Here is a 22,836-nt window from a genome sequence, read left to right on the forward strand (position 1 = left end):
GTTTCTCCAAGCTCTCCCCAGGGGATGTATCTCCAGCCCCAGTGACTGACTGATTTGAAACTTGTTCTTAAGTCCAGGTTCCAGAGTCATCTCATGCTATAGTCAGTAGGAAGTCCAGGAGAGTCCATCTCTTGTTCCTGTGATGCTTTGGGGTGTGTGCAGCTCTGAGACCTACACAGGTGATGAGCTAGTGTGTGACTAGACCTAGGGCAGATAAAAGGGATTTTGACTATTGTAGTCTTGGTGGATGCAGCTCTCAAACACTTACCCCCTCTGCTGTGTCCTCTTCCGGAATAAATTATTAGCATTACCTCTGGCAATTGGTTTACCCATTGTCATAACACAGGGTTTGATAAGGGGGAACTTTGCAATGACTTGTAGGATCTGAGATTCATTAAAAAGTCTCACTTTTTTGGGTAATGAAGTAACTTTGATAGTAGAGTGCTTCAGAGGAGACAATATCCTTAAGGCTTCTGAGCATCATAGATTCTTTCATTCCCAGGGTTTTCAGAGAGCTGCAAACCCTTCAAGACAAAGAAAGGAACTGGCAAATTCCCAGTGCCACTCAAAAATCAGATGTTCAGACATTCCTTCTGCCCTTTGCCTGCCAGTGCTGAGCAATGCAGGGGCTCTGCAGCTCTTGACTTCACAGAGGGTGAGGAGAGGGTGGCAGAAAGGTTCTTCCTTTTCAGCTTGGGCTTCTGTAATAATCTGAAGTGGGTTTCCCACCTTTGCCCAAGTAAGTTCATACTTGGAAACAAGTGTGCAAGTGCATAAGCTCTAGGAAGATGCTTTGGAAGACTTCACTCTCCTTTCTATAGGGCTGGCCTGCATTGGGGAGTAATTAGATGTACTCTTTATTGGTCTTTATTTCATAACTTCCCCTGATGACTGGCTCTTCAGTCTTGTTCTTTTTGCATCCTCCAGCTGCTGTTGCAGCAAAGAATTGTGGTGTGACTGGCAAGTAGCACTTTTTCTCATGGTTTTTCCCTGCTCCTGGGGATGATGAGTTTGTGGAAAGATTGAGCTTAGATTCTCATCCCCAGTGAATTCCCAGAGTGCTGGTTGAAAGGTGAAACCAAGACCAAGTTGCATGAATTTTCCTGGAAGAAACCTGGGTAGAGTTTGTTCCTAACCTTGGTCAGAGCTGATCCTTGGCTTTGTAGGCTCAAAGCAGGAACTCATCTTTCCAGAAGTATTTATAAAGTGCAAAAAATGAGTCCCACTGGGCTTTGCCCTGTCCCAGCCTTTCAGAATTACCTCTGCCTCCTCAGGGATTCATGGAGGTGATTCAGTGATACTGTCAGTAAGGGTTCCAGCAGGACAATCTCGCTTAGCACCATCTGTGAAGAGGCAAAGATGTAAATTTCTGAATGCTTTTGCTAAAAAACAAATAAATCAGCCTCTTGAAGCCAGCACTGCACTTGCTGTTTTGGTTTTGTAATGCTCTGTGCTTCTTTCTGTTCCCTGTTTGCTGTCACCAAGAGTCTAACTCAGCCTTTCAGCTTGGAAAACTGTCTTGTTCTCTTTCCCAGTGACTAACCACAGAATGTTTGTTGTCAATATTTAAAAATATTTATCTACATAAATTGAAGTGTCCTGGCTGGTGAAGGCTGGGAATGCTGGTTACAGCTACTGTAGCTCAACACCTTTGAAAACTGGGTTGTGTTGACAGGTGTTAAAGTGACATTGGCTTTGGGTTTTTGGTCTGATGGAGACCTAAACCCAAGATGCTTGACCACTGCAAAGTTGTTTGGGAGGTCTGGCAGAACTGGGAGCTGAGTGCAGGCCCTGTGGCCCTCCTCTCCCTGAGACTCTGCTGTCATTGCAGCACTGGGGACAGGAGGCAATGTTTACCTGTGTTTATATCTGCAGAACCCGTACAATTTTACGTAAGAATAAAATAAATATTGTTTGTTTGAACAACGCAGAATGTCTGTTATTCCGGGAATTCAGGGGGGGTGGGCAGTGAAAAGTGCTGTGGTCAGTTTAAGTGGCTGGAGTTGTGTCTGGTCTATTTATTGTTGGATTGAATCACCCTGTGCATATCTGGGCACATTTTGGGATTATTTGTTTACCTGAGTGAATTCCTGTAATTTGATTGTACTTTCTGATAGGAGCAGATTTGTAGGTTTTCATCCTATCAGATCCTGTGGAGTGTTTTAGTGCTGGGCTGCTCATCTTAGCCTTATCTCAGCCTCTGGCCAGATGAAAGCCTTGAGAAAGCAGCTGATCACTTCATCCTTTGAGATCCATTTGTCACTGCTTCCCTTTGTTTTGTGTGAGGGGGAATTTCCAATACATTTTCCTCATAAAAGAAGATGAGGGAGATATAAACCAGCAATGATCAAAATCTTCCCCATAAAATGAAACAACAAGAAAAGCCAAATTGGCTGGGAGAAAATATGAAGTAGCTGGGGTGTGCAAGAGTCAAGACATAACGAGCAACTTTCACTTAATATGGCATTTTCTCAAGTCCAGGTTTTCTTACTGGGACTGTCTGGGGATTCACGCTGTTCATTGGAAATTGGTTTGGGTTTGTGGCCATTACTGGTTTTGCAAATGTTTTTAAGGCAATATAAAACAACAAAGGTACTGAAAAGTGACTAGTGGGGTTTGGGTTGTCTTTCTCCTTCTTCAAGAGAAATCCAATTTCCATATGTTGGTGGGGCTGGAGCAGATCTCCTCCCAGAGCAGAATAGTAGGATAATGCATCTCCTTGGAAACCCCAGCTCCAACACAGAATGTGGCCAGGGATGTTACTTGGACAAACACCTCTGCTCATCTTGGAGCTGACAGAAGTTCTTGGGATGATGAGAAAACATCCCTCACCTCTCTGGTGGTTGATCCCTGCCAGTGCATCATCTGCAGTGGATCTCATCCCACAGGGATGAGCAAGGGGCTGAGAGATGCCCTGTGTGGGAAGGAGAGGTGAGAGGGTTCCTCTGTGCACCCAGGGCAGCAGCACTCTGGGCTCACCTGCAGCTACAAAGGCAGGGGTGAAGTGTGAGAGGCAGAGACAGGTGATGGCTCTGGTTTTGTTCAGAGCTCAGTGCAGGGGAAGGGAACCAGCAGTGCTTAGGCAAGAGTGTCTGCTCTCTGTGGAACCACTGGGGAGCCCAGCAGGGCTGGGAGGCCAGAGACAAGTGCTTTATAGATCTTTAGAGCTCCTGGTGTGTGGGTAACTCTGAGGAGCAATCAGGAGACAGTATTTGGTCATCAAATGGCTCCCCAGCCCAAACTTTTCTCCTTGCTCTTCTGCTGCTGCTGCAGCACCATGGAAATGACAGCTACTTTCAGGGTTACAGAGAAGAAGCCAGTGCCCAGGGCTGCACACGGAGCTCCTGTGCATCCCAGTGTTCATCTCCTCCCAAGGTAGTGCTGTCATACCCTGCCACAGCTGCAAGTGATGGCAGAGAAGGGCCAGGTGCATTTTTGGAGGAGTGGGGCAAGAATTAGAACAGCTTCAGTCAAGAGCCCACACCGGAAGGCAGAACTTTAATTGACAGGCCTACTGAAAAGAGATGTGAGCCCAGTCTTTCAATTCAGGCATGGCTGGATTGGGAATTCAGATATGTAGAGGAGCAAAAGAGCTCCAAACCCAAGAGATGAGAGCCATTGCAGAGATGCCAACAAAGATCCAAGCCTTGTCTTGGTGTAAACTTGAGTGAATGCTAATTGGGTTAGGGAGTAAATTTGATTTAGAGCCTGGGACAGTGGGATGGAAAGGGGCCCACTCATCTCAGGAAAGACAGTTTTTATGCAGACAGCAGCTTTTTACTTCAGTGCCCTCCCACACATTCAAGGACTGGGTGTCCTGCAGAGGTTGGTGCAGCAGCAGGGTGGGAGGGTGCTGGCCAGGGGGGTACTGGGGCAGAGGAACGGGGCTGTTTACACGCTGTTGGTGCTGGTGGATTGATTCTTTAGGTCATGGCGTGCCAAGTATTGTTTAGTTTAATGGTCCTGTTAATAGGATTATATTTGCCTGCTCTATTACGTGAAGGAAAATGATTCCTACTTTGAAAGGAAAAGACACTTCAGTAGCGATGTTGCAAGACACACATCTGTCGTCAGATGCTGCTACTGAGCTCAGATGTCTCTGGGCTAGAGCTGAGGCTGCTTCTCATGCTGCAGTGCTGGGCTGGGGTGGGACACGCACGCACAGCACGGGGCAGCCCGCCGGGAGCTCTGCACGCAGGGCTGGGGCAAGCAGTGCTGGAGGTCCCTGCTCCCTGTGGAGGTGTCCCGGAGCAGAGATGTCAGCTGGCACAAGGAGGCTGGGTACCACAGCTGGGGTGGCACTGGTTGCCCAGGTAAAGCTAAGACACTGCACACCACTGACTTCGTGGCTCATGCATTCTGTCAGAGCTCCTCCAGGGCACGGATTTAGGGTGTTCTGGGATGGTCCACGGAGCACAGCTGGGACCTTGGTGCAGTGCACAGCTCTCTAGCCTGAAGGCTGCCAGTCTTGTGTTCTCTGCCCGTGTCTGCCAAGAACATCTCTGCTTATTTAAACACTTGGCTCCATGTTTCTTCTACTTCTGCCACCACCCGAGCAGGGTCAGGTGGCTGCTGGCACATGAGAACTGTGACAACTTGACATAAAGGGTAGACAGTGCAATGAGCAGAATAAGAGCCCGGGAGAAGTGCTTTTCATTTGTGGAGCTCTAGAAATGTTTCCCAGTAGACTACTGAGCAGCTGTCCTAGGTTATAACATTGGGGTGTATTCCATTACCACCTCGAGCTGCAGTTCCTTTCTTTCCTTATCTCGTGACTCAGAGATTAGTCCCTCCAGGAGGACCTGTTCTTTTAGCCACATGGCTGATAGGATCACAGCACTCTATTGTGAGATGCTCCGCCCAGAGGGAGGAGCCAAACAATGCCATCAAGGATATAAGCAGGGCTGTGCAGACAGCAAGGAGATCCTCTCTTCCAAGAGGAACAGCTGAGACCTTCTCTACACTGGACCTCCAGAGGGAAACTACATCAGTCTGCAGGAGCACTGCCTGGACAGAACCGTATCTGCCACCACCGCCCCAGCCAGCAAGTGTCAGGCTGTATCTCTGACTCTGTCAGTGGTTCTTCTTTTGTGCCACTGTATGTATTCGGTTCTTTGTTCCCTTTTTCCTAATAAATTGTATTTCTGACTTAGAGCCTCTCACTGGTTTTGCTTTTCAAACCAGGACAGCAGCTCAGCTGCTCATTGATGAATTCTGGCTTTCTTGGCTATCTGCAACAGGAATCAAACATGGACAATTCCCCAGCAAGCGGCTAGAGGAACGATGCATCCTGGGATTTAGTCATTGATTTATGTCTAACCTTTGGAGCCAGGGAATGCGGAAGTCATTAACAGGTCCTCAGCAGAGGTGAGCCACTGACAAATGTGTCTTCTCAGCATGAGGCTGACCTGTTCCTGCCTTTGTCCAGGACAGCAAGAATGCCAGCTACGAGGTACAAAAAACACCCAACCAACAAGGTCCACTGTGTGTTGCACTATCCAGCCTTACTCCATAAAAAGGAACTAACAAGCAGCATCCTGAGGGCTGGCAAGCAGCTGGTGTTTCTAGATGGGTGAGGGTCTGCCAATTCCCAGAGAAGGGTAGGACATGCAATTAAAGAGTGGAAAAAATATCCATGCCCCTTTCTTTGAAGGGCTTTTCTTCCTGGGAGTTGGAGAAGGGCAACAGGCAGAGATGCTTTTAAACCCAAGCCCTTTTATCCTTCCCAGTTCCCCTGAACAGCCTCAGATGGGATCTTCAGTGGGGCAAGTGGTCAAACACGGCAGTAGTGGAAGGGCACCAGTTGTCTGGGTGTGGGCACTGAGAACTGGCTTCCACTTTTGAAAATACTGAAATTGGGCTATGGACAAATTCAGATCTGTGCAATGCATAAATCTTCCATCTAGGCTAATATGTGTGATTTTAATCTCTTCCCCACTGTCTTCCACCCAATATCTGAGTTTTTCCCAGCCCAAAAGTCCCTGTTGTTCCTTCTCTCCCTTCCAGTTATTCTGCTTGAGCCAGGAATCATAAGTGCTAGGTGGCTTGTGTTCCTTGTGCCTTCCAAGGAATTCCTCCTGTCCTTCACCTGCTGGACGTTGTGTGGGAGAACATCATCTTTGTGACTCTCCTCCTGGTGTGGCCTCATTTCCCTTTCCCTGGGCTGTGAAATGGATTGCTTTGATAAAAAGCTGGGCAAGCACTGCCTGCAAAATGTCACGAGCAGAGAACCCTGCCTCTAACCCTCGTTGTGTCACAGAGACCATGGCTGGGCACTTCATTTCACCGTGCCATCCCAGCAGGCTGTGTCCTAGCCCCTTCCCACAGTAAGGACAGTGTGTCTGGAGGATGGTGTGAACCTGAGGTGGGCTCACCTGCCCTTTGCTGTGTCCAGCATGGACTTTGCATCACCTTGGCTGTCGGGGATGGCTGGGAGCTCCTGTCTCTTGGGGACATCCCACATCCCTTGACTTCCCCACTGGTTCCCAGCTGCCAGGCTGTGTCGATGGCTTTGTGTGGCACTGGCTGCTGTGACTCAAGGTGGAGAGTGACTGCTACACAAAACATCCCCTGAGAAGAATCCAAGCAGGAGGTCCTGGATGTGGCAGATGTTGTGAGGGGCCTCTGAGGTCTGTGCTCAGTGGCCTGGCCACTCTGTCCCAGCTGCTGGGACGAGGACATGAGAGGCAGGAAGGGCTGGAGGGAGGAACCAGCGGGGTGGGAGGTGCAGGGAGAAGGGAATGGTCTGTCTGGCTCCATCTCTCTGCCCTGTTCTGTTTGACTGAAGAGCCAAGAGGGACAGAGATGGCTCTGAGCTGTGTCCTGTCACCCTGTGCCTCTGAGCTGTGGGGATCTCGCTCATGGATTGGGACACTGAGGGGACACATGGGAGTCTGTGATGTCTCAGAGAAGGATGGGCCCTTGGGTTATTTATGCTGCCAGATTAGTCATCTGCACTGAATTTGCCTTTAGAACTGCAAAGGGCACCTTTGGGGAGCTCAGAGGACAGGGCTGGGTGGTGGGAGCACTCCAAGCTTTCGGCCTTAGACAGAAGGGAAGCAAAACATCTTGGCCATGCTCTAAACAGAGGCAGATGGGACAGGCATCTCCACTCTTCATGGACCAAATTGCTCAGGGTCAGGGAATGTTCAGGGCCAGAGAAGGTCATTACTGTTTTGTAATGGCACAAGAGGCAGAAAAAACACCATTGTGTTAGACCAAAGAATTGCAGACAAGAGTTCCTAAACCAGAGACTGACTGGGAATGGTGGAAAGGGGAAAGCAAAGAATTTTCTCCCCACAAATGGGGAATGGTATGGGGCCAAATCTGTAATTTTGCCAGAAATTATTCCATTTGTGCTTGTGTGCTTTATAGAGGAAAGTACTAATTTCTGTGTACACTCACCTGAATTAATAGAAATATCTGAGATGAAGCAGAACCTCTTTCATCAGGATAAGTGGGTATTTAACACCATAGAAAGGTGCAAACACTGCCCTGTACCCTCTGAATCCCTAGTCAGTGTCAGTGCCAGCCTATTTCATCACTAGTCCTTTTGCAACATTTTTACACTACGTGAGCACTTGAATCATGTATTTGGTGCATCACAGGCTTTCACTTGAGACCCTGGTCCTCTCCCTAGGGTTCCTTTCTGCTTCCTTCAATTTTCTTTATGCTCAGGGAGGTGTTCTGCAAAGGACTGCATCATGAAACTTCCCTTGGGGCTGACTGAGGCCACGGGAGATGGGGCAGACTCATCAACCAGCTTATTTTTCATCAGTGCTATCGAAGCCAGCTTGTCAGCAAGGGATAAGCAAGGTTGGCCAGGATTTTTGGTGCCTCCTACAATTTCAAATTTTGCCTTTGCCAGATTTGTAGGCTGTCATTAATGGGGCTGTTTGGTGGTTAGGGAACTGCTGGGACTTGCGACCTTGCCTTGCCCAGCACACGGGCATCTGGAGCAGGAGGGATGCCAAAGTGCTCCATTATATAATGCAAGTTTATATCTATATAAAAATGATAGCTGCAGGGAGCCAGAGCGAGTCTCCTGGTGGGAGTGCAAAAGCAGAGCCATTGTGTGTGCTCAGGTTTCTCTCCCTTCAGCAGTGCCTCACCTGTGCTGGTCAGAGCCAAGCCCACAGCCCCGTGTGCGTGACCGTGGCCGTCACATCTGGGGCTGCCGTGTGGACAGAATGCAGATCATAACGCATGACCTGCGTCAGAGCCTGACCTTTCCTCCTGTAAACTATTCAGCAGATGTTTATAAATGTCTTTGTAATCTTTAGCTGGTAAGATCAGCTAAGAAAAATTTTACAAACAGGAAGGAATATCTCAGTTCTTCAGTGGATTTATTTGCACTGCATGATTTGTCCAGGTGTATCTCTGAAAGGTCTCCTGGCCTGAGAACCTCAGGATTCTGCCTTCAGATGAGTCCTAAGAAGTTAATTGACACAGCATTCCAGAAGAAAGCTCCTTTCATTTTGTGGTTTGCTATGAGAAGGATTTTTCTCAGCTTTAATATCTGCAGGGGGTAGTTACAAAAGCAGCTGTTCTGTCATTAAAGGAGGATGAAGGAGTCCTGTCTTACTGAGCAGCATATTCATTCTCCTCCATTAACTCTCTGCTGAGATTCACAGCTGAGCTGACCAAATGGTGTCAAAGTGGGGTGTTTTTGGGTGTATTCTTCTCTTCCCCTTTTGTAAAGTCTTATCAACTCTTGGCATCCAGTGAAGAAGACAGAACACTAAGAGAAGAGACTGCTTTATGAAGTGTCTAGACTTAATGAAAGCAGAGAGCACCAGGCCTCTCGTGGGAGAACCCCTTTCAGAAATATCTAGAGAAAGATGGTTAGAATTAAATTTTATGGGGACATTTAAATTCTCTTGTGGAATACCACGGCAGAGATAAACCCATGTGAAGCTAAATGACACATTTGGTCTATTACCGTGATCAACAGTTGTAACAGTTCTTATTGCACCGTGTCTGTGGCCCAAGTCAAACCAGCCAAAAGCTGTATTGGAAATTCAAAATGGAAATCAGCCTGACATAAGTTTCCTCTGGATATCACCATTAGTCAGGCTGCCCACAGCATCCAGCTTTGCAATAAACTCCAATGTATTCTTGCAGGCCTTTGGGGATCTCACAGTTTCCTTTGAGGGATGAGGTATTTTAGGGATATGCTGGCACAAAGTGCTGCTGCTCAGCTGTGCTGTTTCTAGTCCCATCCAGAAAACAGCTGCTGGGTCTGGGGCTCTCCCCCCTTCCTGTGGTGTCACTGACACAAAGCAAGGCTCTGAATTTTTAAGAAGTCATATGGTGGCTGCCCTGGTGTCCCTCTAATTGCTCTTGTCTGCAGAGAGGGAAGTTGCCTGAAATACCACTTCTCAGGCCAGGGATATCTCCTGACATGTGCCTTGGGCAAAGCTCCCTCCAGCCCTCTTGCTGACTCACGCCACAGTGGCCTGGCCTTCCACAGCCATCCCCCTCCCCAGCACAGCCCTAGAGGAGCCGGAGCCACCATCCCTGGGACCTTTGTGGTGGGTCCAGAACCACCCCAGCCTGCCCCAGATGCCATGTCCCCGCTCAGCAGTGGCTCATGTCAGCTGTGCCACTTTGAATCATCTGGCCAGCAGGATGTCCAGCCAAGTTTGTGGCCCATTAGCCTTTTTCTAGCTCAGGAGGTCCATACTGGGGAGGTCTGGTGCTGACTCTGGTCACTGCAATGCAAGGAAGATATTAAACTCTCGGAGAGTGTCCAAAGGAGGGTGGTGAAGATGGCAAAGGGTTTGGAGCTGTTTGGGAGGTGGCTGAGGAGGGCACTTGATCTGTTCATCCTGGAAAGGAGGAGACTGAGGGGACACCTCGTTGCAGTCTGCAATTTCCTTGTGAGGGGAAGAAGAGAAACAGGCACTGATCTCATTTCTCTGGTGACCAGTGACAGGATCTGAGGCTGGAGCTGTGTCAGGAGAGTTTTATGTTTGATATCAGGGAAAGGTTCTTCTCCAGAAGATGGTCAGGCACTGAACAGGCTCCCCAGGGCCGTGGTCACAGCCCCAAGGCTGCCAGACAGCACTCTCAGGCACAGGGTGGGATTGTTGAGCAGTCCTCTGCAGGGCCAGGAGTCATATTTATTGATCCTTGTGGGTCCCTTCCACCCAGGATTCCATGACTCTGTGGTTCTGTGGATGTCTCTACCCACAGCAGGCAGGGATGCTGAGGGCACCCATGGCGTGGGCTCCTTCTCCGGAGGGGGCTGCTCTGAGCCCAGCCCCATGGCATGCCTGTGGCAGGAAGCTGAGCCTGCAGGAGGCTTTAGCTGGTGTGTAGTTGCTCAGCCAGCTGAGCCTGGCACCCGGCAGAGATCCGGGATGAGCACAGAGCCCGCCTGTCTCCTTGCGGGATGGCCCCATGGCAGGGGGTGAGGTGTGTGACCCTGCAGGCACCCAGCGTGGCACAGCTCCCTGCCCCTGCTCCGCTCCTGGGGTCCCCACAGCCCCCCGAGCCTGGGCATGGGCACAGGGACAGGCTCCAGAGCAAAGGCACCTTCCCTGACCTGAGCCAGCCTGGAGACAGAGCTCGATGTGCTCCTGGCCAGAAAGGAGGGAGCAGCTGAGAAAATGAATACAGTATTTGCAAGGACTTCAGGAATTGTTCCCTTGTTAATAGAACTGCAATTTGTGGAAATATGATGGAGGGTGAAGGTCTGCAAATACTTAGAGGAATAATGAGCATTGTAAGCAACAAGCACCACAGGGGAGTATGAGAAATAGATTGTACCAGACAGGCCATTTCTGCATAATTACACAATTAGTGGACTGGGGAAGACAGCGGATAACCCTTCGCAGTGTGCTGTGGTGCGGCGCAGACCGTGCTGGAGACTGGAGCACCAATTAGCTGGAATAGCTCACAAAATGTGGAAAGGCTGGATGGAGGGAGGAGCAGCCGTGCTGAGCACCCGTCTGGCACAGGAGAGAGGGGAGATGCTGCTCGGGAGGAATGGTCACTCCCCCACAGGGTAACGTGGGGGATAACGGGGACAGGCGTGGAAAACCCCATGCTGGGCTCTCAAAAGGTGCAATGCAAATGAGGGGAGAGAGCAGGGAACACATGTCGGCAGGGAGGGTTTTGACAGCGAGCAGAAAAGGATGATTTTGGTAATAGTCTGCAAGAAACACAGCTCATACCTTTGGGCAACAACAATTATAGGCAGAATTATGTAATGAGAAGGCGCTGCTTGGGAAGCAGTAATTTGGAGAGAGCCCTGGCTGTGTGAGCAGATCACAAGAGCCCCATGGTGCTGAGCTCTCTGCTCCAGCCACCCATGGGCAGAGGTGGCAGTTGGTGGCATCTCCCTGGGCCAGCTGTGGTTTTGGCTGTGCCATAGTGAACAAGGCAGTGGTGAACTGGCAGTGACCCAAAAAGACAGTGGTGAAGGGTGGGAAGCCTCCCTTCAGCCTGGAGGAGCCAGAAGAGGGAGGGAATCAAAGTCTGGAGATGGCTCCTCTTGTGCTCTGTGCCCTCACACCTGCACAAGAGACAGACTGTTGGGGAGGACAAATATAATAACACAGATCTGCTGCTTCTTCCCTGCTACAAAGTCAAAATTGTTCTCCCGGGCTCTTCTGTCTCTGGATTTGAGGAGTTATGCAAGCAAAGTGCTCTCTGCATTGCCCTGATCCTAAGGCAGCCCGGAGCAAGGCACAGATTTGCTGCCGCCGCTCCTGGTGGGACAGAGGGCTGCCTGGAATCCATGCGGGCTAAGCTCACCTGCCTGAGTAGCTGCTGCTGTCAATTCAGGCTTTTCATACTGAATTATTTCTGGGAATCACCAGGGATTCCCGTCTCCACCTCCTTCCCCACACATCCTGGAGGAGTTCCCTCTGCAGCTTGTTTTCTGTGCTGACATCACCTGGTTTCCCCGGATCCTACCCAGGGAGAGAATGTCGCTGTTCTCACGACTGCCCGAGATCCCCCCTTCCCTTCTCCCATGGGCAGAGACAACAGCAGGTGCTTTTCCCTGCCCATCGCTCTCCCTGGAGCACGAGGAGCAGGGCTGGTATCTGTGGCCCTGCTCTGCTGCTGTCCCCTGGCCACCCAAAGCACAGAGAGCCACAGACAGCCGGGGTGACAGTGCCAGCAGAGCCTGCCCGGGGGGAACACAGCTCACAGTGCTGGAAACACCAGCACCTTCCCTGAACACGACCTTGGATGTCTCATGGTCTGGGCCTGGAAAGGATAAAGTTAGTTTTCTTCACAGTGGCTCACAGTGGCCATGTTTCAGCTTTTTGATCAAAACAACACCAATAACACATCAAAATTCCAACTTTTGTTAGAGTAGGCTTGGGGCTATGCAATAGGTTGGGAGGAACACAGGCAGGCAGATGACCTGACCACAGAGATACTCCACACCATTCGACATCAGGCCTGGCAGTTAATGGGTTAACCATCTGCTTGGGAGCTGGCTGGGCATCGTGTACTCATGGAAGGGGATGAGTGATTGCCTTTGCATCACTTTTTTGTTTTGGTTTTGTCTCTTCTACTCATCCTTCACTTATAAAACAGTTGTTATTATTGTTATTTTTATCCTGACCCCCAATTTTCTTGCTTTTGTTCTTCCTTTTCTCTAACCTCACCCCAGTGGGGAAGGGAAGGAGTGAGCCAGCATGTCTGTGATATGTTATGCTTAGCTGCCCACTGGGGTCAGCCCCCAGCATCTCCTCCATGGATTCAAATGCAGCACATCCAATTACTCTGCTGCTTCAGGCACATTTTCACCAGGCAAATAGAACACAGAACAACATGCGCCCTGCATAATGTATTTGTCCATCTGATCATGCTTTCCAGCCACAACATTGCACTGAGTGATGCTGTATCTGCTTTTCTTGGTCTTTTAAGGTCCTGGAAGAGGTTTCTGGGAAAGAACCTTCATTTGAGTAGAGATACAATCTCTAATTGTTTTTTAAGCATTTCTCTAAGGCAGAGCTCAGGTGTTCTGGTCGATGTCCTTGCAGAGGCTTTCCAAGATGCCGGTGTGTCACTGGCAGGACCTTGCAGCTGCACTCTCTGGGGCTTGCACAGAACCAGAAGCAAGCTGGACCCATGATGAGGTGAGTCCTTCCTGTATGGACCCTCATGAGCTCTTACACATCTGGGATCTCCTACATGCAGCCTCCTGACCAAGTCCAGATCTCTGGAAACTCCAAGAGCAGCTTCTGATCATTTTTGCTCCATGTGGTCTCAGTTCCTCAGGTCTAACCTTTATCCTGTCCAAGTTCTCTCCTGAATAGGGGAGCTAACACAAAAGATGTGCCTTTTCTGTCCTTGGCTGTGTGGTTTTGGATGCATTTTGCCTTGCAGACATCCCGTGGGTCTGGGCAGCAGCCTGTGGGTGTAGGTGTGAGGAACTGATGGATGTGTGGGACAGGGAGGGGTGATGCTGGCTCAGAGTGGTTGCAGGGAAGCAGAACCTCCCACAGACCTCTCCAGGCTGTGCACGGGTCTGGCACAGTGCTCAGGCAAGGATCACTCTCTGATCCACTCAGAAAAGCAGCTGAGGTGTCAGAGTGCCCCTCGCATGGGCTCTGCCTCCACTTCCACTCCTCCAGCTTCACCTGACCCCGCGAGCAGGCACAGGGCTGAGCTGGAGAGGCTTCATGCTATCCCTTAAATATAAACATTCCTAAAAGCAACTTTCCCATTTCTTTGTGGGAGGCTATAACCTGCTGGGGCCTTCAGCACTTTAGCAGAGTTGCCTCTAGAGAAAAAGAGACCATAAGAATTCATGGAATTCTCCACAAAACTTCCTAGCCTTTTCTGGTCAGACCTAGTTGAGAGGCTTAGGATGGAGGCATGAATGGAGGATGTCTTGTTCATGGATTTCACATGGAAATTGCTGTTGTTTGCAGGGGCAGGAGGTGGAAATAAAGAGGATTTGTTAAAGGAAAAGGCAAATGTCTCTTGCTGGGATGATAAACGTCCAGGAGTATTTCAGAGGTGCTGAGGGCTGGGGTGGAGGGGTCAGCAAGGATCTGAATTCTGCTTTTAAGGTGTCTGGGCTGGCTCATGGACACGGACACAGTGACTTAACTGGAGCTGCCCCAGGCTGATGAGTGAGTTTGTGCCACTTCCCAGCAGGGCTGTTCTGAACAGCCTCAGAAGCTCAGGTTTTGAGATGGACAGAGCAGATCTGTGATTTAAAGCCACCACTGAAGCCCATCAGCTGAGCCTGCTCACACACAAGCCCTCGGTGCTGCCCTTCCAAAGCAAGGATGGAGCTGAGTCCAAGCTCAGCATGGACTGTGTGTCACGGCTGTGATGGGCCAGAAGCGCCCACGGCCACGAGCAGTGACTGACCTGGCCACTGTAGGAGGGCACCCAGGCATCAAAGAGCATCTGTGGGACAAAAGGGCCCCCACAGAGACACCCCACAGTGCCCATCTGCTGCACTCCAGCAGTGGAGCCTGGTGTACCCCACTTCTCACCCACATGGAGCAGTTGCAAACAAGGGCTGGATGTCTCTAAGCTGGAGGTGACTCCGTTGGCATCAGAGTCCAAGGGATGGGCTTGCTGAATGTGTCACCAGTGGGTTGAGGACACCTTCAGGAGGTGCTTCCCTGTCTTTCTGCCTGCTTTCAGAATTAAATGCATCTGGACTTTGACAAGATTTGGTAAAACATATTCACTTTTGTGAGCAAAACTGCGTATGGTTGTAAGACATAACTGCTATGTGATAAATCCTATGAAGATGAGGATTTGATTCCTTAAGGATGAAAGGGAAAGGGAGATGTCATGTGAAATATCCTACTTGGGCTGGCTGTGTCAAGTCTCTATCAAGCATCCACAAGACTTGTCCCCTCTCAGAGCTGCATGTGCAGCGGGTGCGAGGCTGGATTTGAGAAAATGCAGATGGGAAACCGAGAATGGCAAAAATGCCATTTGCAGGGATATCAGGAAGTGCTCGAATGGAGCTTAGTTATCCTTACTGGACAGCTGAACAGCTGTACGTGCTGAGTGGTTTTCCCCTTTTCCTTCATGGCAGCAAAATATGTGGCAGCAAGAGCTGCAAAAAGAAGGATGGTATTTTTAGCTTAAAAACCCCTGTCCCAGCTTGTCAGGACCAGCAGACAAATGTACCACACAGCTTGTGTTGAGCTGGTGGTCCAGCAAGTGCCAGTATCTTGTCTTCAGGCAGGAGATACTTGTGAGGGGACAACCCCCAGGGTCTCTTGCAGTGCCATGAGGGCTTTGCAGTGAGTTTTCTTCAGAAAACTGCAGGTGGGACTCTGCTTGTCAGGAGCCTCAGCTTTGCTGCTTTCATGATGCTGTAGCCTTTTTGTCGGTCTGCTGTGCCTTGTAGGGACAGGGTCATAGAGAAACGATGTCCAGCAGATTGCACTGATAAGCCAAAGGGATGCTGACAGGTAGAGTCCTACTGTGCTTTCCTTTATTCCACATCTCCAGAAATAATGTACAAGTATTTCTGGCTACTGCCAATTTTGGGCTGACTCCACCGTTAAGCAGGAGCTGGAAGTTCCAGGACAGTCCATGGAATGTGACACAGAGGTTCCCCAGAAGCTGATGGCCACCTTCTGCTGATGCCAGTGAAGGCAGAGTTAAGCCAACAGTGGAAGATTGTGAGAACACCACAATTTAAAATGGGTCATTGTGCTCCCAAGATTGCTGCTGTAAATGCAACCACAGACGTGTGTGGAGCGTGCGCGCCTGACTTCGCTCCTGAAATTCGGAGTCTGCAGGCGCTGGAACGGGCTTGCTGCCTGGATTTCAGCTAATATCAAGGAGCAGTGATGGCTCAGAGCTTTTTTATTAATCCCCATCAGGCTGGGAGGTGTTGTATTAATTTCTTTCCAGATGCAAAGCTGGCTGTTTTTCCCTGGAGAGCACACTGCTGCTCCGCACGGGAGCAGTGCCTTCTGTCCTCCCAGAAGAGAAGCCGGAGTGCAGAGCAGCAGCGTCGCTCTTCTCCACCGACTCCATTCTCCACCAAGCTCATCTGGGATGTTTCTTTGAAGAAGCAATTCCACAGCATCAGATGTCAATGGATACTATGTAGGGGATGAGGTAGGGAGGTTCTCTTTTGCCTGATCTCTGTTCTGATTTCCAGGGGATTATAAAGGATCCCAACTTTTTGGGTTTGCATATAGGCAAATCCTAACGGGGGTAAGGATTCTCTGCCTGGTAAACTCGTCCTGCTGCTCAGAATTCTGGATTTCATGCAAGAATTATCTGTGCTTAAAGTATGGCTCAGCCTCTTATATAACTACATCCCTCCTCTCCTTCAAGCCTAAAGCTGTACAGGAATTGTAAAGACTGAAAAACCCATGTGTTGATGGTGGTTTAGGTTATAGCTCTCCACAAGGCTGTTTAAAGCCATAAACATGAAAAGCTGTTTTCGAATGAAATATGAAGTGACTTGTCATGAGTACAGCTGTTAAAATGTGTGCCGAACACCAGATGAGGCACCTGGGACACCAGGCTGGAATCCACTTGCCATTGGAAGGTTTAATTGTGTCAGTGCAGCCACAGGAGGACTGAAGTCGAGTGCTGAATGTAGCTCCCGTGTGTGTGTGTTGGGATTGTTCAGGAGAGAGCGTATTCCATAGGATCCATGATAAAGCTGGATCTGGAGGGCGGGTTCCTACCCTGGGACGGGGGCCAGCCCATTGGATAAGGTGTCAAGATATACAACATGTACTCCTGCCAAGGCAAAAATTAATCTGCATGTAATATTCTTCACCTGTCACAGGTGAGACTGGGATGTGCCAAGGTACAAAAACAGCCACACAGGGTGTTGCTGGTGCTGATTCTTCCCATCACAAATCCCAGGCTGCTTGGGGCCAAGCCACACGCTGCCACTTCTTCTTAGCCTTAGATTTTAATTTTCTGATGCTGAAGCTGAGCTGCGCACAGCTTCACCCTCTGATCACTGTTCAGCAGTAGGGAATCTTTGATTATTCATTCATTTGGAAAAAGCGATGGGGGAAGAAAAGGTAGGACATCATCTTAGCTGAATTTGTTGCCTTTAAAAACCTCTACTAAACACAAGGACTTTGGAAAGATGATCCCGAGAACAAACAGATTTTTTGTCTTTAACAGGAATGGAGGCAAATTTGCTGGAGTGGAGGAAGAGCTATAGTTTATCTTCATAAATGGTGGGGAGGAACTTAAAAATACAGTCCTCATGTGAAGAAATTTGTGGGGAAAGCTAATTCAGGATGAAAATATATTGCAAAAGAAAAGAAGGGAGGGAGGAAAATGTGTTTTTTATGACACACATCTATTTGGGACACAAGTGTTGGGAGGCAGCTATCCCTAGGAGTAAAACATTGAAGTCCCTCAAAAGTCGGCGGATTTAACACCAAAACCAGGAGAACTGGGTTTGGGCCTCATTATGCCTGGTAAATGCTGTCTTATGGATTTAGGTGGTTGTATTAATTCCTCGTGGTTGGCCTCAGGACAGTGCTTATGGTGGATTTCCATTAATTCAAGGTATGAGAAGGGAGCTCTAATGATACAGGTGTGATCCACTCCTGAGAATTCCAAGGAACTGTTTTCCCAAGGCCGAGGAAAACTGGATGAAATTGGTTGGGTGTTAAAACATTCTCAAGAAAATTAGTAGAACTCGGAGCTCTTTGACCAGAGGCCAAGAAAGCTGAGATTTCAGTCACAAATATGGACGAGATTTATCCCATAGATATCCTATCTTGGTAGCACCAAAAGCCACAACTGCAAGCAATAAGAAGATCAATAAATTTAGTAAAGAGAAATATAGGTAGCAATCCATATACATCTGGAATTATGATGTGTAGACAACAAGATTAAAGACATCTGGAGGGAAATCACCTATCAAGTAGAGCTCAAGTACAGAATTACAGGACTTTACAAACATGTTAGCTAAGAGAAATATGGTAATGAGCCAAAGAGTGGAATAACCATGTGGGAATCATCATTCATAATGACCCAGAAGACACTAACTGGTCAGTAACCACAATTGGTGGACAACTGCTGTCCTGTGACAAGGAAAACAGGGAAGGTCTGGAGAAGAGAAGGCTTCAGGGAGACCTTATAGCAACTTTCAGATACCTAAAGGTGCTTACAGGAAAGCTGGAGAAGGACTTTTCACAAGGGCATAGAGTAAGAGGATAAGGGGAATGGCCTTAAGCTGAAACAGGGTAGGTTTAGATTAGATATTACGAAGAAATTCTTCCCTGTGAGAGTGAGGAGGCTCTGGCACAGGTTCCCAGAGAAGCTGTGGCTGCCCCATCCCTGGAAATGCTCAAGGCCAGGTTGGATGGGGCTTGGAGCAACCTGGGACAGTGGAATGTGTCCCTGCCCGTGTCAGGGGTGGAATGACCTGAGCTTCAAGGTCCTTTCCAACCACAACCGTTCCATGGTTCTAGGTTAAAACAATGTATATTAGGCTCCAACTCCAAATGAGCCAACTAGGGAGCTTTTATGTTGTAGTTCAGAGCAGGTTTGCTCAGGTGCTGTCTGGTGTTCACATCTCAGCTTCTCATTTGGCTGTGCCCCAGTGCTCGGTGTGATGATGTCCTCTGCTCTAACTGCAAAGGGGAGTGTTGGAAGGTCTCCTTTGCCCCTCACATACAAGTGAAGGAGTGTTTAACAAAGCCAGTGCTGGCAGGAGGTCACTGCTCCATGAGGTGTTTCTGTGAGATCATTGTCACCAGCAACCTGGATGTGAAAATGCTCATAAAATCAGCCAGAGACAGAGAGACTGGTGGGGTTTCAAGGGTCAGTCGAGAGAAAGAAGCTAGAGAGGGTACTTGGTGTGGCTTGGCATGCTGGCCCATTGAAAACAAAATGAAGCTTCACCACAGAGACTGGGGCTGCAGAAAAGCAAAATAATTCCTGTTGGTGACTCTGTCTGGCAAAGCAGGGACTTGGTAAGACCCACAGTAGCAACACAAGAGGGACAGATTTTCCATGTGAAGCCCAGTGCCTGAATGTATCACTTGGGAGTTAAATGGCTGGGAAGGGGTGGCAGTAGGGATTTTGCCTCTGTATTTTCCTCTGTCCACAAGAGACAATGGAATAGCGCCTGGTTTTTGTGTTCTTAGCTTAAGTAGGATATTGCAAAATGGGATAGCCACAGATGTGATCCTGAGCTGGAGAAAATGTCATGCAGCAAGGAATGGAAAAAAAAAAACTTGATCTGTTTAGCTTATCAAAAAAGAAAACTGAGGGATAACTTGATTAGAGAGTGTAAGTACTTCCATGGGAGAAAATACCAGTTGCTGAAGGGCTTTTTAATCTAGAGGAGCAAACAAGAGTAAGAAACAATGGCTGGACAGTGAAGCCAGATATTTCACTTCAGAGCAGGCAGACTTTGTTAACAATGAGGGTGATTAACCACTGGGAGAGGATCCCAAGGGGGCTGATACCTCGTTCATTTCTTGGTGTCCACACACCAGGCGGGAGCGCGTCTCTGGAGGACACGCTTTGCTCACCAGTGCGGAACTGGATTTGATTCATGGGTAACTGGATCAAATGTGCTACCCTGTGCCCTACAGCTTGGGGCTTTTGAAGCCCTTAGCTCCTTCTGGGAATGATTTGGCAGCTCTCTGGGGCTTTCCAGCTGGGGATCCTGATGGACTTTTGAGGTGATGTCGCATGGGTAGCCCTGCAGAAGGGGGCTGGGACAAGTTATTCATCACATGTTGGACTGTGGAAAAGGGCTTGATTAACCCCAAGCAGGTGAGATGTGGGCTTAACCAAACACCTAGAGCTCCAAGAGGTGGAAGACAGAGACAAGTACAGGTAAGGGCTCTCCAGCTATTCCTAACTTTTGGAAAGACTTCCTGCAACAGCAAAGAGCTGGGTGCAAGGGCAGGTGAAGTCACTCTGATTTATGGTGGGAACAACAATAGGGAGGGAAAGGACAGCTTAACCCCTCTGCAGGATAAAAGCAAAATGGAAATGGTTGGCAAACCTCTGCCCTTCTCTTTAGACTCCACTGCCTCTCTCATATCACTGTCTGAACCTCAGCAACTGCCCAAAACACTCATTTCGGTGATGTTCAGAAGCTGTTCAGAACTTTCGGTCAGAGACAGAATCAGATAGTGGAAAACCACCTCTGGACTTCATGTGTCCAAGACACTCCGGGGGGGGCTTCTCCTGTCCCATAGCCCTGCTTCCCTCACCCTCCCACTAAAACCCAGGGCATCTCTTCAGCCAACGGAGCAGCGAGCAAACGGTTAAAGTTTTGCTTCTCCACCCAGTGGTGGGTGTTGTCTGTGTCAGAAACAATATAAGAACAGTCGGAAGTTGCAGCTGGCAAGTAACATTTGGAGTAGCAGTCGTGGGGCATATAGATCTGGTGTGGACTGTCCTTTCCTGAGACTGTAAACACTTGTGCAGAATGTCCGAGAGCAAGAAAAAAGGGAAAGGAAAGAGCAAAAAGAACAAAGAAGGGAAAAAAGGGGAAAGAGAACCTGACCCAGGAAAAGGTACTTCCCATTTTTAACAAATTTTACTTAAAGGAAGAAGAGACAAGTCAGCAGGAAAGTACTTGTGGGTTGCATGAGGGTGCAAATGCCAGGGACTCTTTGCCAGGCAAGTGTGCAAATCTCTGCATCTCATTTATATTTCATACTGTTATAGGTCTGCTTTTGTTACAGGTATGATTTCTTCTTCATCTTCTCTCTTTTTTCTTTCCTTCTTTTTCTTTTTCTTTTTTTTTTTTTTTTTTTTTTTCGTTTTGGTTTGTTTAAATACCCAAAGCCCCAGCACTTCAGGGCAATATGCTCTGTCATGAATTCAGCTCCTGTCATGGTGATAGGGGAATTGAGGGGGTTTGTGCTGATTCTCTTGGGGGTTCTGCCGTGTGGTGATTTGCTGTTTAGTTGGTTATTTTCTTGCTTTTTCCTGAGGTAAATATCAAAAGTCATAATTTTGGAGGCTCGCAGGTGCTGTTCCTTTAGACAGACCAACTCTCAGAGATCCGATTTTAGTTATAGCCTTGGTTTTTGAGATAACTTCAGTGAACTGTAGTGAAAGACACGTGGGGTCTGCTGATATGATGGTATTCTTAAAATCAGGCTGTTCTTCAGAGATTTGACTGTTCTTTGCTGACTGAGTAAGGCAGTATTTATGATATTGCCAGGATTAAACGTTTTAACGGATACAGTTTGATTCCTGAGTACATGGGTACTGCAAGAACTGTCTTGGAAAGATACAGAAGGTTTGGTGGTAATGCAGCACAGTGTAATTCCTTTCTCTCTCATGGTATCAGAGAGGGATTATTCTGGGCTGTTTCTTATCTGTGGTTTATCTGGCAATGCATTTGGAGAGAGCAGCAACTGTGTCAGGCTTTGTGTTTTATCAGTGTTAAAAGAGGCTAAAAGCTGGACCGGGTCCTGTCCTGAGCCTGTCAGTTCAGCTCCTCGCTTGCCTGGCTGCAGTTCTGCTCTTGTCCTGCTGCGGTGACATGAGTGACCGCTCTTGACCTGAGCAGGTTTGTTCTGCCTTTGCACTGCCATCGCTGGCGGCAGGATTTGCCCCTTCCCTTTGTCATCCCTTTACCCTGGGCATGGAGACCCTGCTGTGCCCAGAGCAGGGGCTCCTCCACCAGCTCTGCCCCGAGCTGCTGGGGTGGCAGTGGGTGCTGGTGACATCAGAACACAGCTGATGTTGCTGTGGGATCTGGGAGGAGGCTTTTAGGAAAGCTTCAAGTTAGGGAGCTTGGAATCACCAGGGAGAAGCAACAGCTGCTTGAAGATGACAGGCTCTGCCCTGGGGGCTCAGGAGGGCACAGGGGTTGGGGGCACAGGGGTTGGGGGCTGCCTCAAGCCATCACCAGCATCACCCTGCCCCTGCCTCCGAAATGAAGAGGGCACAGGGCAGTGCCTGTATCGTGGGCATCTCCTTTGCTGGGAGCAGGAGGGGCTGGTGCAGTGGGAGGCACTGGCTCGGGCACAGCGGGGACATGGGCACACTGGGACTGCCCAGGGAGCAGCCACCTGCTCTGAGAAGGGCCAGGTGAGAGCTGAGCCTCAGTTCTGTAGTGCCACTTCAAAGCCCTGCAGTAGTTCACTGCCCTGGAGGGAAAAAGGAAAGACCCTTTACCTGTCATTACTCCCACTGACAACCACGTCTTCTGCTGAGATGCATTGTCAGCTGTTTCATCACATATAAATCCCACAACTGGCTGGAGTGGAAACCCCCCTTCTCCCTACTAATGGATCCAGAGTAGAATTGGGGATGGTTGCATTGATCATTGGCGATGATTGCAGTGATCAGGTGGTGGAGTCACCATCCCTGGAGGTGTTCAAGAAATTACTGCATGTGGCACTCAGTGCTCTGGTCTGGTTGAAAAGGTGGTGATTGGTCAAAGGTTGGACTTGTAGATCTAAGAGGTCTTTTCCAACATAAATGATTCTATGAGCCTGTGATTCTATCATCCTGTCTGTATCTCAACCAGAGAACTGAAAGGTTCTGTATTTGGCTTGCACAGCATCCTTTTATTTGCATTCCTTGTTAAGTGGATTGTTTAGATCCAGGTTGCTCATTTGCTCTGTGTTGCTTGAGAGGTTGCCCTCTCTTTGCTCTGTGGGTCCATTAGAAGAAGACACTTAACCAAGTGTCTGTGGTGTCCTTGAATCCAGCCCCACTTTGTGTTGGGCTGGTTTGGTCCAATGGAAGCTCAGAACACCTTTCCACATCATGGGTCACCTTTGCTATGTGGTCTAAGGGACACCCTAGCAATGGTTCCCCAAAAGAACCTTTAGGAGTGAGGAGTTCCTCCTCCAACCACTTCTGAGTGGATGCCCCAGGCCAGGCATACAGACCCTCACTCTGGGAGCA

The 22,836-nt window shown here is 48.9% G+C and overlaps 1 protein-coding gene across 9 annotated transcripts in view; it reads left to right on the forward strand.

Annotated features, from left to right (window-relative positions):
- NRG2 (neuregulin 2) overlaps positions 1-22,836 on the forward strand; it is a 154,833-nt gene that overhangs the window by 51,064 nt on the left and 80,933 nt on the right. For 2 of the 9 annotated variants that reach the window (XM_085590978.1, XM_085590979.1), the window contains exon 1: positions 14,397-20,480. The exons of 6 other annotated variants lie outside the window; for them this stretch is intronic. In XM_085590978.1, coding sequence (XP_085447104.1) covers positions 20,393-20,480 — 88 coding nt within the window. In that variant the 5' untranslated portion in view covers positions 14,397-20,392. Of the gene's footprint in view, positions 1-14,394; positions 20,481-22,836 lie in introns of those variants that run through there. One more of the 9 variants, XM_085590977.1, reaches the window with a different exon arrangement.

The sequence above is a fragment of the Lonchura striata genome, chromosome 13 (assembly GCF_050655825.1).
Source record: "Lonchura striata isolate lonStrDom1 chromosome 13, ASM5065582v1, whole genome shotgun sequence".
NCBI lineage: Eukaryota > Metazoa > Chordata > Aves > Passeriformes > Estrildidae > Lonchura > Lonchura striata.